The sequence below is a fragment of the Ammospiza nelsoni genome, chromosome 11 (genome assembly GCF_027579445.1).
Source record: "Ammospiza nelsoni isolate bAmmNel1 chromosome 11, bAmmNel1.pri, whole genome shotgun sequence".
Lineage (NCBI taxonomy): Eukaryota > Metazoa > Chordata > Aves > Passeriformes > Passerellidae > Ammospiza > Ammospiza nelsoni.
Window position 1 is genome coordinate 6,319,970 of NC_080643.1, and position 27,484 is coordinate 6,347,453.

The 27,484-nt window shown below is 42.1% G+C and overlaps 1 protein-coding gene across 1 annotated transcript in view; it reads left to right on the top strand.

Moving 5' to 3' along the window:
- MAGI1 (membrane associated guanylate kinase, WW and PDZ domain containing 1) overlaps positions 1-27,484 on the top strand; it is a 285,127-nt gene that overhangs the window by 235,695 nt on the left and 21,948 nt on the right. The window contains exons 13-16 of the mRNA XM_059479804.1: positions 12,181-12,212; positions 18,680-18,896; positions 24,534-24,611; positions 27,276-27,367. Coding sequence (XP_059335787.1) covers positions 12,181-12,212; positions 18,680-18,896; positions 24,534-24,611; positions 27,276-27,367 — 419 coding nt within the window. The remainder of the gene's footprint in view (positions 1-12,180; positions 12,213-18,679; positions 18,897-24,533; positions 24,612-27,275; positions 27,368-27,484) is intronic.

Sequence of the window (27,484 nt, forward strand, 5' to 3'; positions counted from 1 at the left end):
CTGGCTGAACAACTGTGTGTTTGGCTGAGAGTAATTTAAACTGGAAATGAGAAGGGGGTGCCAAGCCATTAGAGCCTGTAAGTCAGACTGGAGGAGGCGTGAAGGCTTTACTGCCTGTAGGTGAAGCTGAGCACGTTTGAAGGGGACAGGACATGGTGCCTGCAACAGCAGAGGAGATGCTTGATAAACCAGCAGCACCATTTGAGAGCTCTGTACCTGAAAGTAAACCACTGCTGCTGCTACAAAATGCAGAATTAAGCACATGTTTTTGTCCCTGCACTGGAAATTGTGATTGCATACCTTGGTTATTTTAAAGAATTATTGTTAAGGCAACTGTAAAAGGTACAACTTTATTTTGAATGTTTGTAGCTGAAAAGGTTCTTTTAACCATGTACCTACCAAGTACATGAAGTACTTTCTACAAAAAAAAAATAATTTGAAAGCAAAGAAACAAAGTAATATTATTTGCCACTTGAAATCCATTAGTCATTGAAGCTTTGCCTATGCACTGTAATCAACTGAAATAAGCAATTCTCAAATACCTCTCCATTCTGCACAGACTATTCATAATACAAGAAACATTTTGTCACAATAATTTCCCTGCTTCCCAAGGGACTTCTATTCTGGAAGTTGTGCCTGTGTTGGGACAGGTGGGGGGCTGTGTCAGAACAAGTTATTCTGCAAAACTACTGTGCTGTATTTTTTGGAATCACTAAGACCTAATATTTGTTTCAGAGAAAATTTTAATGTATTTTATACTTTGTGAATTGCCCCTGATTAAAGAGGATTTTTTTTTCCTTTTTTACCTCTTTTTTTTTGGTCAGTCTTCAGGTTAACCAAAATATATGTGTTTAGTTTTTGTTCAGTTCCAAGAATTACACTGAGTGTTTGTGCAGGTCTGAACAGACAATTTACCTTCAGAGCTCTCACAGTTAGTGCTTAGTTGCATCTTTATTCACTGGAAGGTCAAAAATAGCATAAACCTTAGCCTGATCTACATAATCCCCTGGAAGATGTGTTCCCACTTTGGTCCAGATCAAAGTACAGGCATGCAGGTGAAATGTCACTCACATGTCATGTGCAAATCTGTGCCATTTCCAATTGCTTTCCACAGTGCCAAACTCACATTAAATTGGGGAATGGAAATACATCTTCTGAAAAAAATATTAAATATAAACATATATATGCTAAATAGATTTATAGATATACACAAGAGTGTCAAAACTAAATATGTTTTATGGGAGAAGAATCAATGCAACATCTACTTGTCTAAATGCCCATCAGCTGCTAGCTGAGTCTTACCTCCATGTAAAGCCCATGGTAAATTCCCTATTTATGGTTCAACAGAATGAAAGGTGCTTGTGGGAAGCTGTGAGGTTGGTGGAAATGGGGAGAGGTCTGTTCCAGTAGTCCTGCTCACTTGGTCCTCAAGTCAGTGGGTTTAAGAGGTATGGACCTTCCCCTGCTGGAATTCCCACCTGGAAATGAAGTTTCCTCTTCCTTTCTTTAGCTGGAACTGGATCATTGAGTGGTTTAAAAAAAACCAAGAGAAGTGGTGGAATTAGAGCTCCTTTTCATTTGCTATCCCTAATGATGTAAAACCACGGTATAATTAGAGCTGCAATCAGCTATTCAGTGCAGGCTTGAACTCTTTTAAACAAGCCACTCATTTCTGTTTACCCTTTAGGCTTGCAGCGAAGAGTGAGTTGAAAGTCATGCCACTTAAGCAGTGAGCTGCCAGAAAGTTTGAAACTGTCTTAGCAGCTGCTGAATTAGAGGGAGAGTGAGTCCAAACTGCATTTGGGACAAAAGTCACAACCCGGGACTCATCTGATGGTTACCACAGAGCATGTTTGCCAGTGCCAAAGCTTGTGGAATAGGAAGGAAAGCTCACCATTTCCAGCAGTGTTTTCAGCCCCAGCAGAGAGGGAGCAGAGTTTACACTGAGGTCTTTGTGCTGTTTTTATCTAGGAGCTCCCTGGAGCCCATCTGGCTGAGCACAAAGCTGCTGCTGCCAGGCGTCGTTCATCGCCACCGTCATGGTTGGTTTTCTTGTGGCTGCTCCTTCCCTGGACCCCCAGAACAGGGACAGATCAAATTCCTTTCTGCCCTCTGGTGTGCTCAGTTGACTTCTAAACTGTTTAAAAATCCCTTTTCAAATCACCTCTTTTTCCCTTGTCTTACATTCTGTCCATGACCACCAGCTCCCAGTACCTTCTATTCAGGTATCTTCCACCAAACCTGTTTGTTAAATCTTTCAATTTGTCATTCAGTAGAGGTTATTTTCAGCTGTATGCTGAAAAATACCTGATATTGTGGTACAAATAATACTATCCAGGCTCATAGGCACCCCTCACTGGGGTTTATTTAGGATTGATTTAGGAAATCAGAATTGCAGCATGCTTGAAGAAATGTATGTCCATGTGTAAGGCCAAGATTCATTTTTCAAGTTCATTACTTTGTATTCCAGGGTCATTATTTCATAATTCCAGAGTTATGGGTTTCCTGGTTAAACTTGGAATATCATATGGCATTTTAAAATCTGTCTTCAATTGTTTCCTCTTGTTTATTTTTGTTACTGTTTCTTTTAAAGAGCTTTGCCAGGCAAGAAAGCAATTAGATTAGTGAAACTGGTTTACAAACTGAGTTAGAAATGAGATGTTTTTAAAAGTTTTGTATTGTGCCTTTTTGCCATTTTCTGAAAACAGACAATCCTAGTAAACAGGCATTGTTAAAATTTAGGTGCAGGGAAGGAGCAGGACTGTGGCAGCCTTTAACTGGGAGTAGCTGAGTCTTTTTTTTTCCAAACCACCAAGCCATTCTTTGTTATTGTCTTCTCTCTGATGACTAGAATTATGTTCTAAGAAGCTGTTGAGATTTTTAAAAAGGTTTAAAGCAAGTTTGATAAGTAACATTTGCTATTCTCTCACAGCCTTATTCTGATAAGGCACTAGTATATCAAGGAGCAGATAGGAAAATCAGTTGAAGTCAGGAAAAAATTAAATAAAGGAAATATTATAAGTTTAGGTATTTTTAATAAGAAGTTTGAAGTTCCTACCCCTCATTAGAATTGCTTATGTGCATGTGTTTCAATCCAGTGTGTGAGTTAATTTTCCTGCAGCACTGGGGAGTGTTAGATACGCCTTTTTGGGACAATGCTGGGTATTGTTATGCAGAACCATACACTGATCTCTGTAATTGGTTTTGTAAAGCAAGCAAGCAGAAACTTGTTTTCTCTTTGTGATAAAAATAAGCCAAACTTAACATTTAAAATCAGGTCGTCTGATAAATAATGTAATATGTTGGGATTACGTGGTGTTTTTTCTCCTTCAAAGTGCTTTACAGGTGTTAATCTTAGTGACATTAGTCGTTTGTTTTTGATGATCTGAATTTGTGAGGTTTGGGATGATTTTGCTGACCAAAAACACAAAGGGGGAGGTTTTTGGTGGTGCTGGAGTCCATGGCACAGCTCCCATTAGACTCCAGGAGGCAGCAGGGTTTCACCCAGGTTTTTCACTCCTAGAGATTCTACAGCCACTAAAGGTAATTGTTGTTAGCATGCTCAGACACCAGATAGTTTAATGTATGTACCTAACATTCATATAAATAATGCATTTGCAGGAGCTAATGAATTAACATTGCCAGGTCCTGCTGGAGTTTTTCAGTACAAGGCATCCAATTGAAATAGTAATTGACAAACCCAAATATTAAAAAGCCCATGTGTGCAAAAACCCTTCCTTAAGCTCCCAAAATTCCAGTTATAAAAATACCACATTAAAGTTGTTTTTTGTTTTTTTGTTTTTTTTTTTTTTTAATTTATTTCAAACTTTAGTATCATATCCAACTGGCCTTCCTAAACCATGGGAGGCCAAGAGCTCCAAACAAAGCACATTGTCCTATGAACATTTGATTCCAAAAAAAGCATCTTTGTGATATTATAGTTCTGATAATGAAGGAGACTCAGCATTGCTGAGATATGAACATTTTAATTGCCTGCAGAATTTCCAGCTATTGCTGGTGTGATACATGTGAATTGCTGACACTAATCTGTTAGGCATTGGAGGCCCAAGTGTTTTCCCCTCAGCTACCCTTCATTAACTAGATTTGCACTGATTGTCTCCTAGAAATGAGTAAGCAAATGAAGAGATTCCTGTGAAATCTGCTTTTTGGGTCAGCATCAGCTTTACATGAGCTAGCCTGCATTTTTGTGGCAGCATGGCCTATCTATGCTATAGCTTGTGTCCCCCAGATATATGTGTCATCTGAGCTCCAGAGTTGCTTGGAAGTGTAAAATAGGATAGAACAGTTGCTGATTCATTATTTGGCTTTTTGTTACACATTTTGCACTTGTTTCAAGGGTTGATATAATCTTCTAAAGCTTTTTGCTATTTCATGAAGAGTGCTTTAAGGCCAGGAGGAAAGCTGTGCTTTAATCACTAAAGAGATGAACAATTAACATGTTTGGAATAGGGAAATAATGTCAGTTTTGTGTAGTCCTGCGTGCTGACAGCACAATAGTGGTGGTGTGCACGTTACATGCATGGCTGCCTTTCTGTGGCAGGGAATCTGGATCTGCTTGAGCATCAGTAAGAAAACCAAAGCATTTGCTGAATGCTGGAAGAAAAAAACATGGCTGAAATCTCCTCATCAGGATGTTTTATTACCAGAACCATCCTATCTTGCAGAAAGCAGTAGGCTCTGAGATGAGAATAAAGCAGGTTCCTTATCAAATGAAAGATTAGAGCTCTGAAACTCTTTCTAAAAGGTTTTTTTTTTTTCTCCTTAGCTTGAGGTTTTGAAAGTTCATGCTTTTTTTTTTCACCTTATGTTGATTGGGTTTTGGTATTAAATGCTGAAGTGGTGTAAGTGGAGCAACTCAAACCCACACGGTGTTGTTTCATATCAAATGTGATGTGATGTAACACAAGGTGGCACAGCAGATCCTAATACTGTGCATTAGATAAGGCAGATTTAGCTGGAGATGTGCCTCCCACATCTTCATCAGGACTTGCACGGCAGGAAGTGGAGCAGACTTGGAGGTGTGCAGCAAGGAGGGTTTTGTTCCACTTTCTTTTCCTCCTAGCCTTACGTACTGCCTGGGTGACATTTTGGTGTGCAAGTAAATAATGAGTTTTTATCAGCCACACTGCAGGTAGGTGCAGTAGCTGCTGCCTTGATTTGGCATTATAATAACCAGCCATAACAGAAGTAATGAGGTGTCAGAAATCCAAGAAGGGTCTCTGTTTATCACTGTAATTAAATACATTTGGAGAGTCATTAAAAGCAATAGCAGGTGGGCAAAACTGAGGAAGAAGGATGACTTTGTAATGGGGTAGTCAATGGTTTTGTTCTGAAATGGATTGCTTTTAAATATCTGTTTGCATGTCTCTAAGTCTCTCCATTCTGAATTTAAATGTTTTTTCCCATTCTGCATTAGGATTTTATGTTTATTTATTTTAATGGGGTTTTTTGCCTCGGTCAGATAGATTTATTCTTTTGATGGTGATAGTAATTAGGTTATTCCAGCTTTAAGAGTCAGTTAAGCTGTGCCTTTAGAGCCAGAAGACCTGCAGTGCATCATAAGTTGGGCTTAGGAATTTGGCAGGGCTTGTAGGCCAGAGAGACTTGGTGGAGGAGGCTGAATTTCAGGGAGGTGACACAGCTGGGACAGGTCAGGACCTGGTGATGTTTGTAGGGATGTGCAGGTAAATATCAGTCCTCAGAAGTTTTCTTTCCATCCTTCAGGGTTAGTTTCTGAGATGTACAGGTTACATCCTTGAAAGTATATCAAGTCTTGATCTATTTTAATAGAAAACTGTTTTCAGGCTAATAAAGTGATGTTTTGTGAAAGCATCCATAAAACCATTGCCCTCTAGTAGAGCTTTTTAGCATGCCATGTGTATGTGCACTGTCCAGGTCTGAATCTGCCTGAGCATTCTGTAAATGCTAGCTGATTATTAAGGGATGTTAAATATTAATAGCAGCATCCAGCTAATGCCAGGAGCCTCTGTACAGGCTGCTCTCCAGATATGAGACACAAGAATCTCCTGTAAGCCACCCAGTTTGAACAAATGGATTTACACCTTGTGGCAGTGCTGTGCTAAGTCTGAAGACAAACACTCTCACTAAGCAGGATAAATACAGATGTGACTGTAGCAAAATATGGTTTGGCACCTCCATGGTCATGGCAGCTGGGGACAGGAGTTATGGGACTGGGCACCTTCAAAACTGCAGCATGCCCCAAAAATTGTGCAAAGGTTTCCAGAAATAAAGCTTGTTAAGTGATAGATTTTGTGGGCTTCTGGAAAAGGAAAGTTACCCTCATATACATACATACATGTAGATAGCCACATATGTTTGCTTATGTATATGAAAAACAGATACATAATATTGTGTGTCCACGGCCCCTTATCTGTGCAAAAAGAATGTGGGGGTCTCTAATTACTTTCCAGTTCTAGTGTTTAGCCTCTGAAATTTGTGAGATTTCAGAAATTTAACGTCTATGTACATATTTGTTTAAATATCAACAAAGGTTTTCATCGAAGCATATGACTCTGACAGCTTGAGCTTTATGATAAGCACTTTATTTAATGAGCTTCAAAATGAAAATACAAGAACTGCTGACATGCTTTCAACCATAGGCTAGATGGGTAATTGTCACACTTATTTTCAATCTCTTTATTACCTTACTGTCTTGAAATTATCTTATATATATATATTACTGCATAGTTAAATTTATATTTTCATAGTAATTAAATAGCATTTTATTAGCCTGTATCTTTTTTTATTGCTTCTAAAATCAATTCTCATTTGAGATGCTGAAAATATGACTGAGACTTTAATGGCAGGGAATTGTTCAGCCTCCCAACCAAAAATGAGTATTTGAGGCTAATAAAATTTAGCATCTTTAGAGCATCTAGAACTGAAATTCTTCTTAATGGCAATAATATTCTATGCCTCATTATGCTTTTCGTCAGTGACAGTGGGGTAATAATGCCCAGGATGATCTCTTCAAAACATTGCTTTCTTGGCATTAGCATTGAACATTAGCATCAGAAATGTAGCATTTTTCACTGCATTTGGTAGTTACCAAACTTGATTTATGGCAGGGCTATATTACTGCAGTGTAAATTATTCTCTTGGTTAAAGCTTATATTGCATAGCTAATTTTTTTTTGCTAGTGCAGTGTCACTCTTGTTATGCAAATCACAATGACGAGCAGAAAAGTTTGGCAGGGACGGGTAGGGGATTTCTTCTTGATTTTTTTCTTTCTTCTCCCTATGCTTCTTGATTTTTTCCTTTCTTCTCCTTATGCTTGCACAGACTTGCCTCTCTTGCTGCTGATTGTTCTGGTCTGGAAAAGATGAACTTCCATCTACTCTTTTAAATAGTATTTGTCCTTTATTAGAAATTCTTTGGCAGTGGATCATAGGGAACCAAGGGCATTGCTTTGTCACCACCAATCTCCTGTCCCCTGCCCCCCCAGCAGCATTAATGGCCATTTGCTTTAATTATTTAAAGTTCCTTGTTTTGCACACAGATCAATGTTCAATGCCAGGTATATGGCTGTGCAGCCCCTGACTCCAGTACTTTACCCAAACCTCATCTTTCAAAGTGTCTGTTTTCTTTGATACAGCCTTTGGTTTTTATTCAGCACAGTGTAAGTGCTATTTAGAAAGCTTGAAGGTTTTTTTTTTTTTCCAGGCCGGGAACATTTTCTCTGTAAATGTTAACCTTGGGACACAGTCCGAAATCTTTATTTTCTTGTGTTTTCCTTCATCCCCAATTAATTTTCAGCACTGGTGCATTCTGGGCTGCAGGTGACATAAGGGCAAAACCTCGTGGGTGACCTTTCCTCTTAGATTCACCTATGGTTTGTTCTGCTGTTGGATATAGATGGTCCACAATGACCATCCAAGGTGTTGGGTGAGTTAAGGAACTCTGAGAAGTGAAGATCTGAAACAGCAGTTCTCTTTCATGTGCAAAACCACCCCAAAAATGAAAAATGTTGAGCGGTATGCAGACATTGTAAGCCATACATAAGATGATAGCAAGGCCTCCAAACTGGCTCTTAGCAATTCCAGGAGCCTTTGTCCTGTGGGTGGGTGGTGCAAACTACTGGATTGTTCCAACTTCAGTTGAAATTCCATTGAAATATATAATTTGTGTGTGCATATGTGGTGAAAAGTGAAGAATTCACAGCAGCTGGCCTCCACATGTCTGAGCTGTTGGGATGGGCTGACTGCATGACTCTTGTAGTGCCTAGAGATAAGACTTCCTTAGCATTCAATTTCAGATAATTTTGACCCACAATCTCTAAAACATGAGGCTGTGGAAGAGGGCATGTTGTGTCTGGTGTCCATTTAGGTAATTTTAGGGTGTTTGTGGCCTTCTGGGCTCTCACCAGAAGCAAGCCCAGGCTTTGGTGTGGGTCTGAGGTCACACATTGCATTCTGTGTATGCTCAACAAAGCAAAAGTTTGCCATGTTTTGTGGTCTACCTGTGTTACTTAGGTTGCACAAAGACAAAGGAGTTGAGGAAAAAATGTCCTTTTAAAATTTGCATGTTAGAAACAGCAACAATTGAGGTCAAGTTTTGTCCCATGTTTTCTTCCATGAACTCGTCATAAATTTGGTTAGCAACCTTACAGCTTCCCAAAAGTTTTACCACTCAAGACCGCACAGTTAACACAAATAAATATGAAATAAACTGGATTATGGATTTAATTTACAGGTCACATCACTCACAACATAACACAGTGTCATGCAACAGAGGTACAGCTCCTCATGGGCAGTGGCATTAAGAGTGCTGAAGTCATGCTACAGAACTTGCTTAATGATTTGTGGTTTTCCCCCTATGTTACAAAATGTAGTTGAGCAGATGGATGCAGCCAGCTGTACACAGAGCTTTAGGGAGTACTGGGGAGAAAAGAGAAAGGGTTTTGTTAAGATAAATGTAATAATCTCTGTGATAATTAGTTTAATTTAGATCCCTGCATCTGACTCATTTTTGACTAACCTTGTATGAAGTCTTTCTTGCTTTGCTCATAGGTCTGTGAATTTAGTTTGATTACAATCCCTTTTTTTGTTCTTGTGGATTGCTCACTGATCACTGATATTTTTCATTAAGCAGTTGCTTTATTACATTGTTATTTAGAGGGAAGTAATTTGTGTTTTCTAATTAATTTAATTCTAGGCACATTTAGCTACAATGAGCCCATTCAAGAGGTTTTAGGTCATATTGACATTGTTTACCAGATGTGCTCATTTGTTTTAAAACATTGTTAACTCTGTGGTGACAACAGCCTTGTGTGATTGCTTGACTCTTCCATCTTCTCTAATCTATATGTCCAAAACCTCCCAAAATTAGAAGATGCATTTCAGGTACTAGTGAGAGATGCCTATAGGTATCAAATCACAGGGAAATTATATTGCAATGTCAGTAATAAACTATTACTATTCTGGCTTCTCCTAGCCAGGGATGTGAAGCCATTTACAGAACCACCAAAAAGCTGGATAATGCCAAAAAGATGCAGATGGGATGTTCAGTCTATGCTTGGCCCATTTACCTCTGAAAAAGTTGCAGTGAGGCTTCAGTAGAGAACAGGGAAGCCAAGAGAATGAGCTTCCAAGCAAGGCATGGCATGAGCAGTGCTGGAATTCCATGGTAATGGAATCCTAAGGCCAAATTCACAGGCTTGGGAAATGTTTTCACCAGAAGCTTTTTGGAAAAGCTCAGCATTTCCTTGCTGGTGGAGCTCCCAGGATTTGGGGGTTATTCAAGCACTTGATGTTCATCTCTGTTAAATACTGTATCCATTCCATCATCTGAGCATGAAAACTCCCCATTACATCTATCATTTACTCATTTGGCCTGCTGTGCCAGGAACTGGAGTTCTAAAATGAGACCCTAATTAGATGAATAAATAATATTTTCACAGGAAAATGTACAGGCAGGTTATTCCCCTGGCTATAAGCTTGTCCCCTGAAAAACTACCAACATTTGTTAACGTGTTCTGCAGTCACTTATTTTGGTAAGAAGTAAATTATTGCTTGTTCTGCAGCAAAGTCTGGCACAGAGCAGTGACATTGTAAGATTCATTGGCCTCTGAATGACCAACCAAACAATAGCCTTGATGTGTTTTCCTTTATTTTTCAACTGTTTTCCATCTCTTTGGGGTTGGAATAGCCAACATTAATGACAAACTTTGAAGGAAAGGTTTGTTCAGTAGTTCATACTTACTAAATTTTAACATTTAAGCTTTTGATGCAATAGACTGAATTCTGATACAATTTGACCCAGCAGCTCACCTGCATTTCTGCTTTATTTTTTGGAGGGAACATTTAAAATGTTTTTAAATATTTTCTGTCTCATGCTGGTCGGTTAAGGGTGTGTGTATGTGCATGGGGATGTGTTCCATGTATTGATTTAATAGGAAAGATCATCTCTTGGAAAGGGAGAGTAAACGTGTGTGCATGCATGTGGAATGAGGAGAGAGAGAGGAGAATCTCTGTCTGTTTATCTCTGTGATAAATGATGCCTGTTTAAAATGTGATTTGCCACGAATGTTATGAAGTGTTTTCCTCTTTAAGGGTATTATACAAACACAGTCCCTATCAGCAGAAATGAAGCTGCAGTCTCGATTGTTTAGTTCAAACAGTTTGATATTTCATTGTCCCTCAATCAATCAGTGCCTGGAGGAGTATCAGCTATTGGCTGGGAATGCATCAGAGTGACATGCAGAGCACAGATATTCCTCAAAAGCTTGAAAATATTTCATTTAAAATACTCCTTACAGTATGCATCCCAGTCTGAGAGCAGCAGCAAATAGAGCTCTGATTATAATTTTTAATTGTGGATCTTCCCTATTCAGTGCTAACATCTCCCAAATTACCTTAAAATAAGCATCTTCCTAGACAGATTTGTAATTCACTTGCACTGCTTGTTTTATTCTCTGTGTAAAAGTTATATGAGGGCATGGGGTTTAGAATAAACAAAATGCATAAAGTAGAAAACGTAATGCGGCATAAATGCCACATAAATCACATCCTAAAGACAAAAGCAGATTTCAAACATCTGAATTACTGAGCACTTAATGTGTAGTGTAATCTGTGTTTTGGTTTATGTTTGTTTCTGGAGTCTCACACAGAGAAAAAAAAAATATTGGGGGTGTTTCCTCTGTCTTCCAGCAGCGGGGGAAAAGGGAGGTCTTGACCCCAAGAAAGAGCTTTTCCTGCATTGTAGGTAAATCCCCAGGCAAGTGTCTCCTTTGCTGCTGGCAACTAGGCTCTATGCACAAGTAGCTGATTGAAATATCACTTGAGTTCTCTTGCTCATCACAGACTGAGTAAGAGGCTGCTTCAAAATGCAAAATTATCCTTGAAAATACCTTCCCTGGTGCCCTCCCAGTGTTTGTTCCTTTACATCACCTGCAGTCTGTGTAAGCCCTGCTTCTCCAAGCTCCCCAGCATCCCCCCCAAGGGTCAGGGCTCTGTTCTCAAGCCACAGCTCTCTGAAATTGTACCTTACAGATAAAATCTCAAAGACTTCCACTTAGGATGGACAGGAAGGAAAACCTGTGTTTTCTCAGTAACATTTATAATTGTAGGGAGAAAAGCATATTCTTCCTCATGCTTTTGTTTTCCTTTGCCCAGCCCACACCTCTCAGCTCAAACCCAACGCACATTTTCCGTTCCAAAAAAAAAAAAAAAAATCAATTCCTAGAGAAATACTTTTTAAAAAATCAACCTGTTTCCCCTGCGCCGCCGCGATTGGTCCGATCAGAACCGCCGAGGCGATCGCGTCAAGAGGAAAGAGCCCCGGCTTAATTGTGAGCTAAACCTGCTGTAATCCAGGGGAGCATTTGAGATTCTGCCCAGGCAGGCGCTGGGTTTGGGCAGCGCTGAGGGCTGTGGGTTTCTCTCTGCAGCACAAGGCAGCATAGCTAATGCAGAGAGAGCTCTCCCCCCGCTGCTGCTTCCCCGGCTCTGGCTGGCTCTGCCTCTCGCCGGGCTTTGATTCGATATGAACAGACTGCTAACTCCGGTGCCAGAGCGAGAGCTGACATAACTCTGCAGATGGCTACCTTCAGATCATACACCTAGGGATGATTTTTTTTTTCTTTAAGGGGAGGTAACGCTTAATGCTAATGTTTATTTTTCCCTTGTTGCCATTTTTCAGGACTGCCGGTCCCAAAGAAGAGCCCAAAGTCGGTAAGCACTTTTCAGCTACTATTTCTGTCTGTTTGTCTGCTTTGAAGGGGAAAAAAGCATGAGTTCGGCTTGTTTGCTTTCTGGGTCTTGATTGTTTTAAGTTGTTTTTCTGTTGCAACCATGATTACCTTGCACGGCTCCTGCTGCATGGGGAGATGAGAGGGGGATGCAGTACGGAAGGGGGATTTGTTTGCAAATAAAGCCTCAGGTTTACAAATCCGCTTCCCTGACAGATGAGCTTCTCTATCGTTTAACTTAACAAAAAAAAAAGCTATTGTTTCCTTTTGGAAAGATGGGAGGCTCCACCTTCTTGCTAGATACCAATTCCTGTCGGGTGCTCATAGGCACCAACCTTTTCCATTAACTCAATGAGTTTTCTTGAGAACCTTTGGCTGAATTATTAACAGAATAGGAAAGCACGCACCTTGTCGTGAGAGACAAAGCATGAATGGAGCATGGTTACAGTTCCCAGGGAATACAACCAGCTGTCCGAGCGCTCCAGCTGCTCTGGAGGCATTTCCATACTGAGCAGGATTGTCCTGCAGGTGTAAGATTCCTCTTAGAAGGAAGATCCTTTAGAAAAGCAATAATAGAACAATATTTTCTTGTCCTCTCGAATGGATTTCCATGTAAAGCGGTTACCTGGAAACATCTTAGCATCTCAGCTAGCAGCACAGGAAGCTGTGATCTCAAGTATCGTTAAAGCTCCATGAATGATATTATGGAAGAAATTAATGTGCTATTTGTATGCAACAAAAAAGCAATGTTTTATTTTTAAAGGGAATGAAATACCTAAAGCCTGAAAGTTTGCACTGATCTGTTGAGAGTGGGGGAGAGACAAAATTCTCTGCCAGGAGCTTTGGGGAAGCAAAGCAAGTGAGGTGTTTGCTGTGCTGTAAGATGGTGTGAAACTTCACCAACAGTCCCCGGTGGTGCCAAAACCCGCAGCTGGGCACAGCCTGCCTCACTGCAAACCTGGGCAAGAGGTTTAGAAGGCGACTGAGCAGAAGCCTCTTGCTTTTAATACGAGCTCTCTGCTCATCCAAAAAGAAAGCCCTGAAATAATTAATGTGATTCTGATGGCTTAGGGCAGCGCTGATTAAAGTCATGTGAGCGCAGGCCTCTTCCATTGTCAGCTCGCATTAATGTTGGGAGGCAGAAGCGCGGGGTGTGCTCCTCGCGGATCGCGGCGCTGTCACACGCGGGGGCTGCTCCAGCCCTCGCTGAGCCAGGAGCCAGTGTGGAAAATACAGACGTGTCTGGCACGTTCCTGTTCCCTGCCTCCACCTTCTCCCCCGGTCAGAGCGGGATTGGCTGCACGCGATCTGGGCTATGACTTCTGTCATTAAAGCGGCCCTAATCCATCAGCCGCGGTCTTCCCCAGGCGTGGATGCTCCCACTTTGCCACACGCACAGCGGGATCCTGCTGTGTCAGGCACCTCTCTGGCTGGCAGCTATGCACAGTGAAAATCTGAGCAGCATGTAAATCCGTGGCTGGATAATCCAGCCTGGGTGAACCAAGAGGCTGCTTACAAACAGGTGTAGCTGTGCAACAGCAGATTTCTCTCTGCTGTTTGCTCTGAGGAGCCTGTCAGCCTGGGGAAAGCTGGCATTCCTTCGCCTGCCTCTCCCCAGCCTTTTCAGGGTTCCTTCGGTGATTTTTCCTACGGTCCTAGGTGGTGCTGTTGCCTCTAAAGTGCAGGATTCCCAAAAAGCAGAGCATCCTGTTCCCCTGGCTGCACAGGGGGTGATCACCAGCGCAATTAGCAGTGATGCTGGACTCACTGCAGCACCGTGAGCAGCCGCTCCTCGGAGGGCAGAGCCAGCGGGGCTCAGCCGCTGCAGCCGCTCCTTCCTCCCCAGGCATCGCTGACACGCGGGCACTGAGCGTGGAAACCTGGGGCACAGTGCCTCAGGGCATCTCCAGGGTGGATTTACACCAACCCAAAGCTCGTGTGGCCAAGGCAGCAGTCAGAGGCAGGGAAGAGGTGGTGTCTAATGTTGTCTGTCCTTGGTTTGTTGAAGGGCTGCCACTCCACTGCAGGGAGTCCAGCCTGACCTTCCTGGCTATGAGGATTCCCACTCATCACAGGCAGGAGCCAGTCCTGCCCCGCTGGCACGGTCCCTGTCTGAGATCCCCTCTCTGAACTGTGCCCGTGTGTTTCCTGGGGATGCCCTCAGTCCCAGGGACTCCCAGTTTGCTGCTGCACTGGCAGGGATGGTGTGAACATGAGAGCTGCCCTCAGAGCTGTGTGCCAGGGGCTGTCCCCAGCACAGCTGTGGGGCTTGGGGGGACATGCTGCCCATTGTCCCCGTGCCCTTTGCTCAGCATTTCCCTTTTCCAGCACTCCTTGTACAATAAACAGGCTGCAGTTAGAGGACAGCACACATCGAGCTGGGAGCAGTTGGCTTTGATCTTAGCTTGTGCTTGGTTTTGGTTTCTTGTGCTGCATCAGGGAAGTCACGACTCAGGTGTCCATCTTCTGCTTTGCTCAGGAGATGAACCCTCTCTCATCTCCTCATATCCCTTCCCAAAGCCCAGACATATTCCCCACTTACTGCCAGTGGCTGGTATTCCTCAAGCAAATCCTATTTTCTGTTCTCAGCCCCCAGCCCTGCATTCCCCAAAGGCCAGCTTCAGGCTGGTGGTACCTCCTGGCTGTGGTGAGATGTTAATGCTGTGAGAGGTTTGTTGGGGCTGGGGCTGTGACACAGCCTGGGAAGTTTTCTTGCCTTCAGCTCAGGTTTGCTGGGCTGTATTTGTCAGTCTGTATGTATCTTCTGACAGACTTTGCTTTTCTCAGATTTTAAGGAGTGTTTTTTCAACCTTAGTGAAAGAGCTAAATTAATAAAAAAACCCTTTCCAGCCATACATGGGACTGGACATGTCCAAACTCTATATTCCCTTTCCCCTCACCAAGGACATGCTCCCAGCAGCTCTCTGTGCTGCTCCTTTTTTTAAAATTTTCCTATTGATTATTTTTTGCATGAAAATGGATAATATTTTGTATTGAACATCTAGAGATATACATTTTAAGCGTGAAAATTCTCTATAAGAGCATTTTCCCTGCAATTATCCTGGTATAACATGGATGAGCACAAACTTTTTTTTCTTTTTTTTTTTTTCCTTGTTGCTTGCATCAAAATACTCCACAAGAGGGCAAAGATTCCCACTTCCAGCTGTTTGCTGTCACTGCCAGGACCAGCTTCTCCAAAAAGCTCTACAGCATAAAATCTGCATCTAGATCATCAGAAGATGGGATCACTGCAGGGGGGATAAAATGCTAAACTCTTCCAAAAATCTGATGGTTTTCTTTTGGATTTAAATAAGTGCATTGTCAGCATAGCTGACTTGTGATCAAAAATGCAATTCCTATGCACAGCTAGTCCCAGACAAGAGATTTACCACATTTTTTGGGTGGATAAGCAGCACCGGTGACTCTGCCAATGATTTTGGAAGAGAAATTGGTTCCACATGAGTCTGTACAAGACATCCCTCTTTATTCACAGTCCAGGGGTTTGGGTAGGGCATGAGAAACTCCAGCTTCCCATGTATTTATTTTGTCATGGCTTTAAAACAGAATCAGTATTTTATCTCATCACTTGTATTTAAGTGTGCAGTCAGCCTGAATGGACTGAAGGTAGTCACCACAGCCTTGATTTCTAGCCACTTTTGGTAAAGGTCCTGCTGGTGAGTCTCTGGTGTTTATCAGCAGCTCTGGAGAAGATCTCTCAAGAATCAGGGGTGCTGAGGTAGTTCAGTGGCCCAAGCTCTTCATAGCTCCTGGCAGAGGTCAGTACAGTTCAGCTGATATGGAAACCATGATCGGCACCTCAGGGTGAGCTCAGAACCTCCTGCTCTGTCACCAGCCAGACCCTGAGCTCACCTGCTGCTTTCCTGGGCAGAGAGGAACTGTGTGTGAGCTGAGCAAGCTAGACAGTGAGATTCAGACCCAGGAGGATTGGGCCTAAAGCTGGGCACAAGGCAGGAGATGGACAAGCCATCCTTTCATTGGCATTTGGTCAGCTCATCCCTCTTGGGAAGGCTCTGCTTTTTGTTTACCAAGACACAAACTTCATCTGAGCAGGATGGTCAGACCCCTGCAATTCCTCATGGGTATGAGGTACTGAAGCTGCTGCAACATGTGCTAAGAAGTTTGGCCCCAAACCTTTCTGGCCTCCTCTGGTGATCTGAAAGTCAATATTTATTGTCTTGGATTAATTTAATTACATCCATTCCTAATTACCATGGTTATATTGCCCTCACTCTGGTCCCCCCTCCTAAATAGAGATGTTTCAGGCTTTTTGAAGGAGTTATTTTTTGGAAAATCACCAGTCCCACTAAAGAGGTTATCACCTATTTCTTGAAAAATACCTATTTTTGCAATTGCTACTCTAGTTTAATTAGAGGTAGTTTTGCTTAAGATGTGCTGACACTTCCATTTGCAATCCAAATACAAAACAGAATTCACAGTTTGTTCAAAATGTAAACCTTTTCTATCACAAAGTGAGAGCACTTCTTGAAGTTCAAACTTTGTTTCTTTTTAAATCAGAAAGCTTTTAGAGAATTCCCATTATTTCCCTAAGGGCTGAATAAAGCTTCACATATTAGTCCCTGTCCTCCACATTCTGTAATCAGCTATTTCCAGTGGGATTGGCCTGAAGTTTCACAGGATTCTTGTAGCTATTTTAGTGGTTTGGCCAAACAAACCAATCCAGATGGCTGGACTGAGAGACGGGTTGTTTTTTTTTAAGTTGATTATCCCCAGCATAACTGTTTTAAAATGGTTTCATTAAAAATTGAAGGACTGCATGTGAATTAGCTTCATTTACCACTTAAAAAGCTAAAAATGTTGGAAATTGGTTTAGATATTTGTATTTGAAAGTCTGCAGATGAGTAATCACAGCAGGTAAGCTTTGTTCAAAATTGCTTTAAAGGACAAAGGCAATTTCACATTCTAGTCAATCGAGATACCCTTTAAAAAGATGCTGGTGGTGGATCAACAACTCGAATGCAGGGCTGAAAGGTCAACATTGTTTGGGCTGTTGAAGCTGGGATTTTTTCTCAGTGTAAACCTGAAGAATGTACAGCCTCACAATAATTTTACCTGGGGTTTTGGATTTTTTAAGGCTTTAAAGAGGGCCCTTTGTATGGTTACTTTCTCCTCTGTAGTTAATTCAGCTGTTGTATGATGGAGCGTTGGCTGCCTGGGGTCTCGTGTTCAGAGTGAGCCAAGGGGTGCCCAGACCCGTGGCCAGTGAGCCCCCCATGCTGATCCAGTCTGTGTCTGCTGCTGGCTTCTCTCCCTACCCCAGCTTGGGTTCCTAGAGAGACGTATCTGAAAGCACAGAATTCTGTTGCACTGTTTTCAGATACCCTCTGCCAGCAGGAGGCTCAAATTCCCACCTGAGGTTTATTGGTGCTTGTAGCTGACCCCTTGTAGCAGGGAAACAGTGGATGTTGGATAAACAACCTGTGGGATGCTGTTTTTCTGCCCACCCTCTGTGTCACAGCAGCCCTGGGAGCACAGTTCTCTGTTCCAGAGCAGGTTGAGATTGCACTCAGCCTTGGTGGCAATCCAAGGTCCATCTCAAAAGAGCATTAAAAAGCATTTGCTGCACAGTGTGGGGAGCTCTTGTTGAGGATTTTGCTGCATGTTGACTAGTACAAGTCCTGGCAATGCAAAGGTGACTTGTGCTTCATTTGAGCACACAGTTGTGAATTTGAGTTAGGAACTATATACCTTGCTTAGCTAAATAGTAAGTAGTCAGAACTCTTGACACACTGCTTTGGAATAAGCCCTGAGTTTAGATGGATGCATTTTTTCACATTTTAATATATTTAATTAAAGCATATCAAACTTCAAATAGACATTTTCACATTTGTTAAGGTCTGTAGAAGTCCCTTGGATGCTCTGGGGAGCAGAGCCATTAAAGGTGTATTCAGATGTCCACAGATTTGTTACGCAGGGAGAAAAAGTGATCTTATATAGCAAGGGCTGTGCTTGAATCTGTTTCAGAGGGACAGTCTGAGTTTTCACAGTGAAATCTGGTAGTTCTTCCATTTTATTTCAGGCTCAAGTTAGACTCAAATGTTATCTGAATAGAAGGTTGGTGAGATTTTCTGCCTTAATTTAGGAAAAAATAAGTGCGCTGAAACTAGTAACCTATAATGAGATTTAGCTCTGTCTTATGTGTGAGATGGAAAAATGCTCTTTTTTTTAATGATGAATTACTTTGTTTTGTATATCTCTTTCTGTCAGTCTGCCTATCAGAATCTGTCACCGGGGAATTCAGCTGTACCCAGCATTAACTGGGTAGCAGCAAAACTGTGACTTATATATTTACTTATGTGCATGCAGAAAAAAAGCCTGATCAAAGAAAGGAGAAAAATTGATGGGAAAACACCCACTCAGCGACCAATAACCGTCTGTTCTCTCCCTTTCCACTCGCTCCCCTCCTTACAGCAACCACTTGAAAGGAAAGACAGCCAAAACAGTTCCCAGCAGAGCGTCTCGAGCCACCGCAGCGGGCACACGGCGTCGCCCGCGCACAGCACCCAGGTGCTGCCCGACTTCGCCGCCCCCGAAGCGCCGGCCGCCGACCAGCCCGACACCACCGGCCAGAAAAAGCCAGATCCATTCAAAATCTGGGCCCAGTCCAGGAGCATGTATGAAAGCCGACGTGAGTACGAAGCAGGTGGAGTTGCTAAGGCTACGGCTCTGGCGGCTGCTGCCTGGGTGTTTTCTTTGCGGAGAAATGAGTGTTTTTGGTTTCTGCTGGAGGTGTGGGGATTCTGCTGGTTGGTTTGGTGTCTGTCGGTGGGATCCACTTGGTAGAGATGCAGTTTACTGTCTCATGAGGATTGGGTTTAGATCATCTCTAGGAATCATCTAAGGTTCATCTCTTAATATGAAAAACCCCTTTAAAATTAAAGACCGTCTTTTCCCCTATGTTTTTATTGTGCTTTCAAATTAGGCTGGAGGAGAGTTTTTCAAGTTTGTTATCCAGATCCTAACCTCTTTTTTGAGGTTAAGACTCATTATCTGATATGCATAGGAATTTCAGTAAGGAGGGGAAGTATTTAGTTTGCTGAAATTTATATCAGATGCCTTTCAGCCTCACTCTGGGGAGGAGAAAATCCAGCTGAGCCATTTTACTTTGACCAGAGTGGACACTTTAACAATACAGATATTAAATGCATATTGTAAGTGGCTTTTATGGCAATTAATAATCTGCTCACTTGGCTAATAATTCAGCAGGGTTTTGACTCTGTTCCAAGACCATAAATGTAGTTTCAATCAGTTTCTTCTTGGGAAACAAAATAAACACATTGGCTTTGCTTTAATTGCACTGCTGAAGATGATCAAATCTGTAAAAGCTTCTTAAAGAGTTAGAGTGTTAGGTTCATTTTGAAAGGCAGTAGTTACTTTAGTTAGAGAAAGGGGAATTTCAAAGTCTCAGTGCTGAGAGTACCACCCGCTGTTTGATTTTATTGTCTAACTGGAAATTGGTAAAACCAGTAAGAAATTAACCTTTACCTCAGAATGAAAAATGGTAGGGCTTTTTCTCACTGATGAAATGAATCACTTTGAAGTCTTATATCCTGGGAAAATTAAATCATGAGTCACAGTTTCTTGGCTGAAGATGCCTCTCTTTGGATTGAATGTCTCAGCAATGCAGCTTGTAGGTGTCTCTGTTTTTGTGCTCTGCCTCCTTTCCCATCCTTTCCTGGGGATTGGGCGTGCTGACCCTGCGGGCTCTGGGGGCACGCTGATCTGCAGAGCGCAGTGACAGAACTTGTATGTGCAGCTCATGGAGATAGGGAAAAGGGGTGAGAGCTGAGGGACAGCGGCTGCTGAGCCCTGCAGAGCTGTGGGCAGAGCTCCCCCCAGTGTCCCATGGCACTGGCCTTCCCACTGCCCAGCCCGCGTGGTTCCTGCTGGCACTGTGCTGCCATTGCCTCTGACCCCCTGCAGCTACTTAGCTAATTTCTAATTAACTGTTTAACTCGTACTAATTAGTCATTAGTATCAGCTTAGCAGCCTTAACTCCTGCCTGTCGTCTCTGATAAGACCCAAGACTGAGCTGGAGAAACCCTGAGGTGCACAGGCCGTCGCTCTTCTGTGTCACCTCCAGCACCATGTGCTGAATCCTCCCTCTTTCCTCGATGGCTGCAGTTATCCTGTAGAGGTTTTGTCCTTGGCTGGGACTAGAGCCCTTCTAGAGGCCTTTTCACAGTCTCTTGACCTGCTGGCTTCCCACACCCCATCTTTTCCTGTACCACAATCCTCACTGCTTGGGCCTGTTGCTAGACTGGGATCTGCTAGACCTTTTCAGCTTCCCTGGCTCACCTTTCCTTAGTCCAGCATCTCTGTAGTGGAGCTGATCCTCTTCTGCTTCAGTCCTTGTCTCTTCTGCCAGATAAAACCTGTTTGAACATTGGTGCTTTTCTATGACCTCTTCATCCCATTGCTGTTCCCTTCTAAGAAGGTGTTTTTCTGAGATTTCTTGGTTTCATAGTTAGGGTTTTTTTGGAGAATGATGGAAATGTGATATGGTCATATCTCCTTTTAAACCATTAGAGGTGTCCAAGAGCCTGTGAATTTCTATCCTTAAGCTGGAGTGAAACACATTCCCTGGGGATTAACCTGCACTCTTAGCTAGTGACATGGCTTTGCTGTGGGCAATGAAATGTGAAGAAAAGAACGAAAGATAAGTGAAAAATTGAGCTGGATGTGCTCTTTCTACTTTTGTGGTCTGATCCCAGAGCATGACTGGTGGTTTTACTTTGAGGCCAGTGGTCAGCTCCTCCTTGCCTCACCAAGCCCTTATTTACCACCAGTCTCATAAGCAGAATCTGTGGCTCACAGGTGAAACCTGGCTCTGCTGCCCTGGGTGCTTGGGGTGAAGCCCTGTGTTTCTTTGCCTTTCTTAGGAGCCTGAATCATCCCTTGGAGACTTACTCCCAGTTTTTCCCAAGCGTGGCTCTTGGGTTATCTGCAGGGAGCTCTGCTGACACTGAGCATCAGAGTGTGTGATGGGAGGAACCATTCCCTGGGGACTCCAGCTCTGCTCTCTGTCAGCTCCACCTGTGCTCTTCCTCACATTTTTACCCATCTGCAGTTGGGTTTAACTCCAGTGCCACCTTTGAATGGTGGGGAAACAGCTATATCTTCTCTTTCTCCTTTACTTCACCCATTCCCTCAGGCTTTGGGGCTGTCATCCCCAGTGACAGCTTTGGGTGCTGGGTGTGACTCTCTCTCTGCAGCCTTCTGATGGAGGTGTGAGCAGCACTGAGTGAAAATCTCATGCACAGCAGGAGGATGTCACCCTAGTGCCAGGGCTGAGAGTGGGTGACACATGCAGTCACCAGGGAGTTTGGGGGGTTCTAGAAGGCTCCACCACTTGAGGAGCCCCCAGCGCAGCTCTTCTGCCACTCAGGGCTTGCCCTCTGGTAATTGCTGGCCTTGAAAAGCCTGAAAAGGGGTTATAGGATGTTCTTCAGGGTTTTGAATCCTCAACAAGTGGTCTGAAAAACAGGAACAAGCCTTTGTGTTGAAGTATACGATGAATTTAAAAAGGACAGAATTTTAGAGTGTTAGATCATCTAAAGTGTTTTATTTTGTCCCATTTTTGAAATTGTTGAGCATAAAAAGAGCATAGTGCAATTTCTCAAGTGCAGTTGACACAAGAAGATGAATTCATTAGCTCCAGCCAAGACAGATTTTTTTTTCATCTAAAAATAATATTGTAAAGAGGTTTTATTCAGTATATGAATTCCTCTTCTCCAAGATATTTCTAAGAAGTACTGAATCTGTAATGAATACCTACTGCCTTTTTCTCTGGGAATGCATCCCACTGTTACTTACATTAATAATAAGAGTGTAGACACAGATAGCAAAGGCAACATTTTAAAATTTCACAATTCCTAAAATTCATTCCTCCTGTACTTGAGTTGTCTTTGGACCAGTATTTCATTCAAAAAGACTGTATTTGCCTTATGTGCCCCGCCTCACTGAAGTCATTGGTAGAGAACAATTAGGTTGAAAAGGACCAGCTAACCCATAATTGGGTAAAAGCATGTGTTTTTATGATTTACCCAAAGCATCTTCATATCGGAAAATGCTCCAATTCTGCGAGGGAGAGCCACAGATATTGCTTGTTTAGGAGAAGGAAAAAAAATAACAAAAATTAAGCTAGAATTACTAATGCAAAGCTAAGGAAAGGCTCCATCACTGTTTCTGGACTGGCTGAGGGAAAGCAGATTAGAGCTGCAACTTTATTCCACAAATGTGGGTTAAAGTTCCTCCATGTGGAGCTCCCTGGGGCGAGGGGATCAGCCCTGCAAGGTGCTGAGTGTTTGGGCTGGGGCCCAAGGAAGCTTATTTCCAAGCTGTAAACCCAAAGGCATGCTCTAAGGCTAAGGCTGAGCTCAGATGTGCTGTGCTGCAGTCTGGCCCAGGGTGACCAGTCTTTGCTGGATTAAAATGTTTGAGAACAGCCAGCTTTGTGGGAATGTGAAAACAGAGCATTTGGTGGTGGCAACAAATGCACTCTTTGCTGGTGCTGAGCTTTAGCTGCCTGAGCTGCTCGTTGTGGGTAACTCATTGCTGCTCGTGGGAGTTGTGTACATGAATCAGAGGGAAGGACAAACCCTTAAGGTTTGGAAGCTGAAGCAGCTCCAAGATCCAGGAATGACACACTTGAAGAGCACTTAGAGAGAGAAACAGCAATTGAGTGGCTTAGCAGAGAACCACAATTCAGAAACCTCACACTGTTTTATTGAAATATATTTTTATAATATGCTTTTTACTTTTCAATGTATTATTAAACTTCCTTAAAGATTAACACAATCTGTTGTCAAATTTTTCTCATGTGGCCTGATTGCTTTGCAAAATACCGTATCCTACATATGGCCATCTGTCAAAACAGCAGTGACAAAATGAATTAATCTGAATTGCAGATGTGTTAATGAATCCCTTTGAAGGGCTTAAGCATTTAATTAAAAGTAAAGCAGAACACGATAGAGAATTTTTAAAGCTTTTAAAATATTCGAAGTTATCATTAATATTTGAATTTTATTTTCAGGCACACAATTTGTTTGGGAGGATTTTTCTGTCCCCAAATCTAATTAAAACAATACAAACAAGTCTTGACCCTAGCGTGTTGGCTCATCAGCACTTACATAGAACTAGAAATATTTGCACAATGACACAAACATTAGATAATTTCCCCTTAAAATAGAAAAGAGGAATACACTCATAAATTTCATAGTATTTCAGAGAGTATTTCAGCCACCTTCTGATCAGACTGAGTTGAAATATGATTTTTAGTAAAAGCCCTTTGGCAGGGTTATGTCCTTTTATTATATTAATAGTAGACAAACAGTTGCAGTGATACTCTTGGGCACACAGATGTATCTGTGCCCTTGGAGAATGTGTTGCTAAAAGGGACCGTGGTACTCACGTGAGCTTGTTCATCTTGTCAAGAGCTTCTGCTGAAGCCATCTTTCAAAAGCTTTCCATGCCACCACAAAGGGTTGGTTAAAGGGAAAAGACAAAAAAAATTTGAATTCTCCTGCAGTGGGATAGTTTAGAAAATGGATTTCTTGCAGATATGGAGCCTTATGAGATCTGTGGGTAAATTGCAGGTGTTTTCATCTATAAAACTCTCCATCAGCTTTAGTGAGACTGTCCACTCCTAGTTTAAGATTTGTCCTCATATACTTTGCTGAATCTGGGCCTTAAACATTTCGTGGTTTGCCAAGCTCTGAGTCACTGAAAGTGCTGCTGCCTCAAATGAGCCAGTGACTAAAGCAAACTCACACTGATCATTCTTGAATCCATCTTATGTTGAAATTGATGTCACACTAGGCAGATTTTTATTTTATATAGCATGTTAAAGTTTGCATAGTCAAGTTTGATTAAAATAGTCTGTAATTAAGAACCGTGTTCATTTTTCATCACCACATATTTAGAATTTCTTTTAACATTAGGTGAAGATATTTCTATTTGGAAAACTAACTTAGAAAAGTATGTTTAAGGTGTTCTAACATAAATTTTTCCTCTAAGGAGAAAAAAGGTTTTTCAAATGTACCTGCATGCATGTGCATAAATGTGTAAATTCATATGTGTGTGTATTTTATATCTACACATGCACAGAAATGTGAAACTTATTATGTCATAATCCACAGTAGCTATAACCTCAACAAATTGTGCATGCAAGCCTGACATGACCCATAAAGTCACAATTAATTAAATGAACTAACAAGAAAGCAGATACATTAAGCTTTGCAAAACTGTAAAATTAATATTGCAGCTATGTCACCTTCACCTGCAACTGGACTGAGCAAGGGTGAGAGAGAGAGAGAAATCAATTCCACGAGTTTTGGAGAATGTAAGACTGGACTGAGAATGTATCTGTGTCTTGTGATGTCTTGTTCTGGTGTCATTGCTGCTCTGTGGTGGGGGCTCTTCATCACCAAGGGAGCCTGGCAGGGCTATATGCCAGGTTTAGCCAGCCAGGGGCAAACCTGGCTTTGCTGTCCTGGCTGGATGGTGTAGGTGGTCGAGGGCGGGGGTATCATGCTCTTGTTTCCTTCATGTGTTTGCCCACGTGGCTCATCAATGGGGCTGCATCACCCATCTGTCCTGATGTTCACAGAACTCTTCTTACCACTTTTGCACTGCTCTCGAAATGGTCTGGTTTAATTTGGGACAAGGACATTAAGTTTTACTGCTGTTAAATTTTACCTGTTTGGGCTGCGTACATGTTTTATCAGAGTCAGACATGCTTGAGATCAGTCAAGGTGCAGAGTTGCAATGAATGACTCCTAGAGGCCATTTTCCATTCATTTTCAACAAAGTTTCAGCAGCACCATGTTCCCATTGAGTAAGGAAAGTGGCTCCTCAGAAGTGCAACTGAATAATGGGACAACCTAAAATAATTCCCCAGTATGGAACCTCAGAGGGTCTCACCTCTGAAGCTCGGGCGTGGATGGGTGTTCTGGGCTGTGCCAGTGAATCACTGCCCTGCAGAGCTGCTGCAATAAGTGGTAAAAGGAGCTTTGTACTCATTCTGTGAAACAGTGTGTTGTCTGTATATCTGTTTATCTGTGTTCCACCTCTCTGAAATCCTTCCAGTGGAAGGACCACTCTGTAAAAGAATCGGCTTCTTTGGGGGCAGACTTGTCTTTTTCTGTTGCTCTGGTCTGACATGGCTGGTTCAGCCTGGCCTGCTGTTCCTTCCAGCAGTGTTAATTGTGTAGCTGGGACCCAAACCAGGGCCATAAGGCATCACTCAGTGGGACTGGAGGGGTGACAAATGGGAAGGTGCTGAGAGATGCCGTGGACGCAAGCCCACACTGGAGCTCTCTGCAGCAGCCACTTTACCTCTGACAGATCCAACACACACTATTAATTGTTTGGGGCCAGCCTGTGCCAAAACAGCCTGAGAAGGGCTGAGAGACACTCCTGACTGTGTGTGCTTGTCACGCTCCCCTTGCTGAAGGCAGTGACAAACAGCAATTAATTCATTGTCTGGGTGCTGTTGTGCTGCACGTCTGTGCGTGGCGAGCTGCCTTCAGCCAGAGGAGATGAGGCACGCAGGCACCCGGCGTGCTCATCACCCGAGCGCTCTGTAATTGTGTCTGGACAAAAATCAGCCTCTCATTCAGGGAGGGCATGGGTGTTAAGCTTGGCTTATAATTGCAGGTAATTAAAATGTAAAAATATTATCTGTAAAGCCAGCTTAAATGAAAATGTCGAAGCAGATGTCTATAGCTTACCATTCACCTATGCGTTTAATTTTTAGTATTCCCAGTTGTTCAATTAGTGTTATATTTTAACTCATTGAAGAGAGAGCTTCAGAGGTAACCAAAAGTCTGACAAGCACCGGAGCAGACCCAAATTTTTGCAGAATAAGCATAGACAGTGTAAAGTCCAATTCGGGCCCAATCTGACATTCACTGATGCCAATGGAAAACAACCTGTTTATAGATACAGAAAGCTAGATGATGTGTCATTAAACATGCTGCATCCTGTGTCTGAGGAGGCACTTTTTAAAATTGGATTCCTGAACAATATACTTTGGTTTCTTTGCTGAAGTTATAGGCAGCTGACTGGTAAAGCAACAGCTTTTTATCATCATTAATTATAAATTTTGGGAGGGGATCATTACAAAATTAGTCAATGTTACAGATACTATCCAATAAATATTAAATGAACCTGAAGTTGCCTTCTGATATGATATAATGTTAGCAATTAGTTATGCATTTTTAAAAAAGGGATGAAAGCAAGCATGAGTAAGTTAATATAAAACATTGCTGTTCAACAGCGCTTCAAGGTTAGTGCTTCACTGTATGTAATATTCATTGTAAAAACCTTGCTGGTCTTCCATACTAATGAGTTGGTGAGGTAGGGATTTTTTTTATGTTTCCAGCTGCTTTTATTTCTTCAGTGCTTTTGCAGAGCCTGCACACAAGCAAGTGAGAGTCAGGAGAGCTGCATTGCTTTGAGTGGAGCCTTTCTGATTTACACCAACTGGGGATCTGTCCCACAGTTACTTGAAGCAGAGTTGCTTGACAGATAGCAAACTATGCTTGGGAAAGTTAATTAAATAGTAGAAGTCATAACAAGTGGCTCTTCTGTCTCCCATGTAAGAGGAGGCAGCTGTATTGTTTCTGGCAGAGTAATTCTCTGCTGTACACATTTATTTATTGATGGTTTGGAAGAGACTCTTGCAATGGGTAATGATGCTAATATTGACAGAAGGAAATATTATAGTGATAAAGGGCAAGTCACAAGTAGATGCCTAGAAAGTAGAAACCACTGCATAAATTTTAATGCTAATATAAGTAATAATCCTTTAGTATTTAAAACTATAAATGTTGATGGTTATGTCTCTTTTTTTTATGTAAAAAGGAGGTAGTCTCCAAGCCCATCTCATTTAAAGGTTAAAATTGCATGGCACATCCTTTTATGTACATCTGAGTAGTCCTGATTTGGGTAAAAAGGTGTGGTATTTTGATTAAAAATGATCGTTTTTCTTCTTTCTCTTCAGTTCCAGATTATCAAGAGCAGGATATCTTTCTATGGAGAAAGGAAACCGGGTTTGGATTTAGAATTCTAGGTGGAAATGAGCCTGGAGAACCTGTGAGTATCATGTTTTAGTTTGTGGCGTCTTTCAGAAACACAGCAATAGAATGTACAGCTGTCCAGAACTATGCTGTAGTATCATTGTTAAATAGTTACTGGTGTGTATATGTGTGT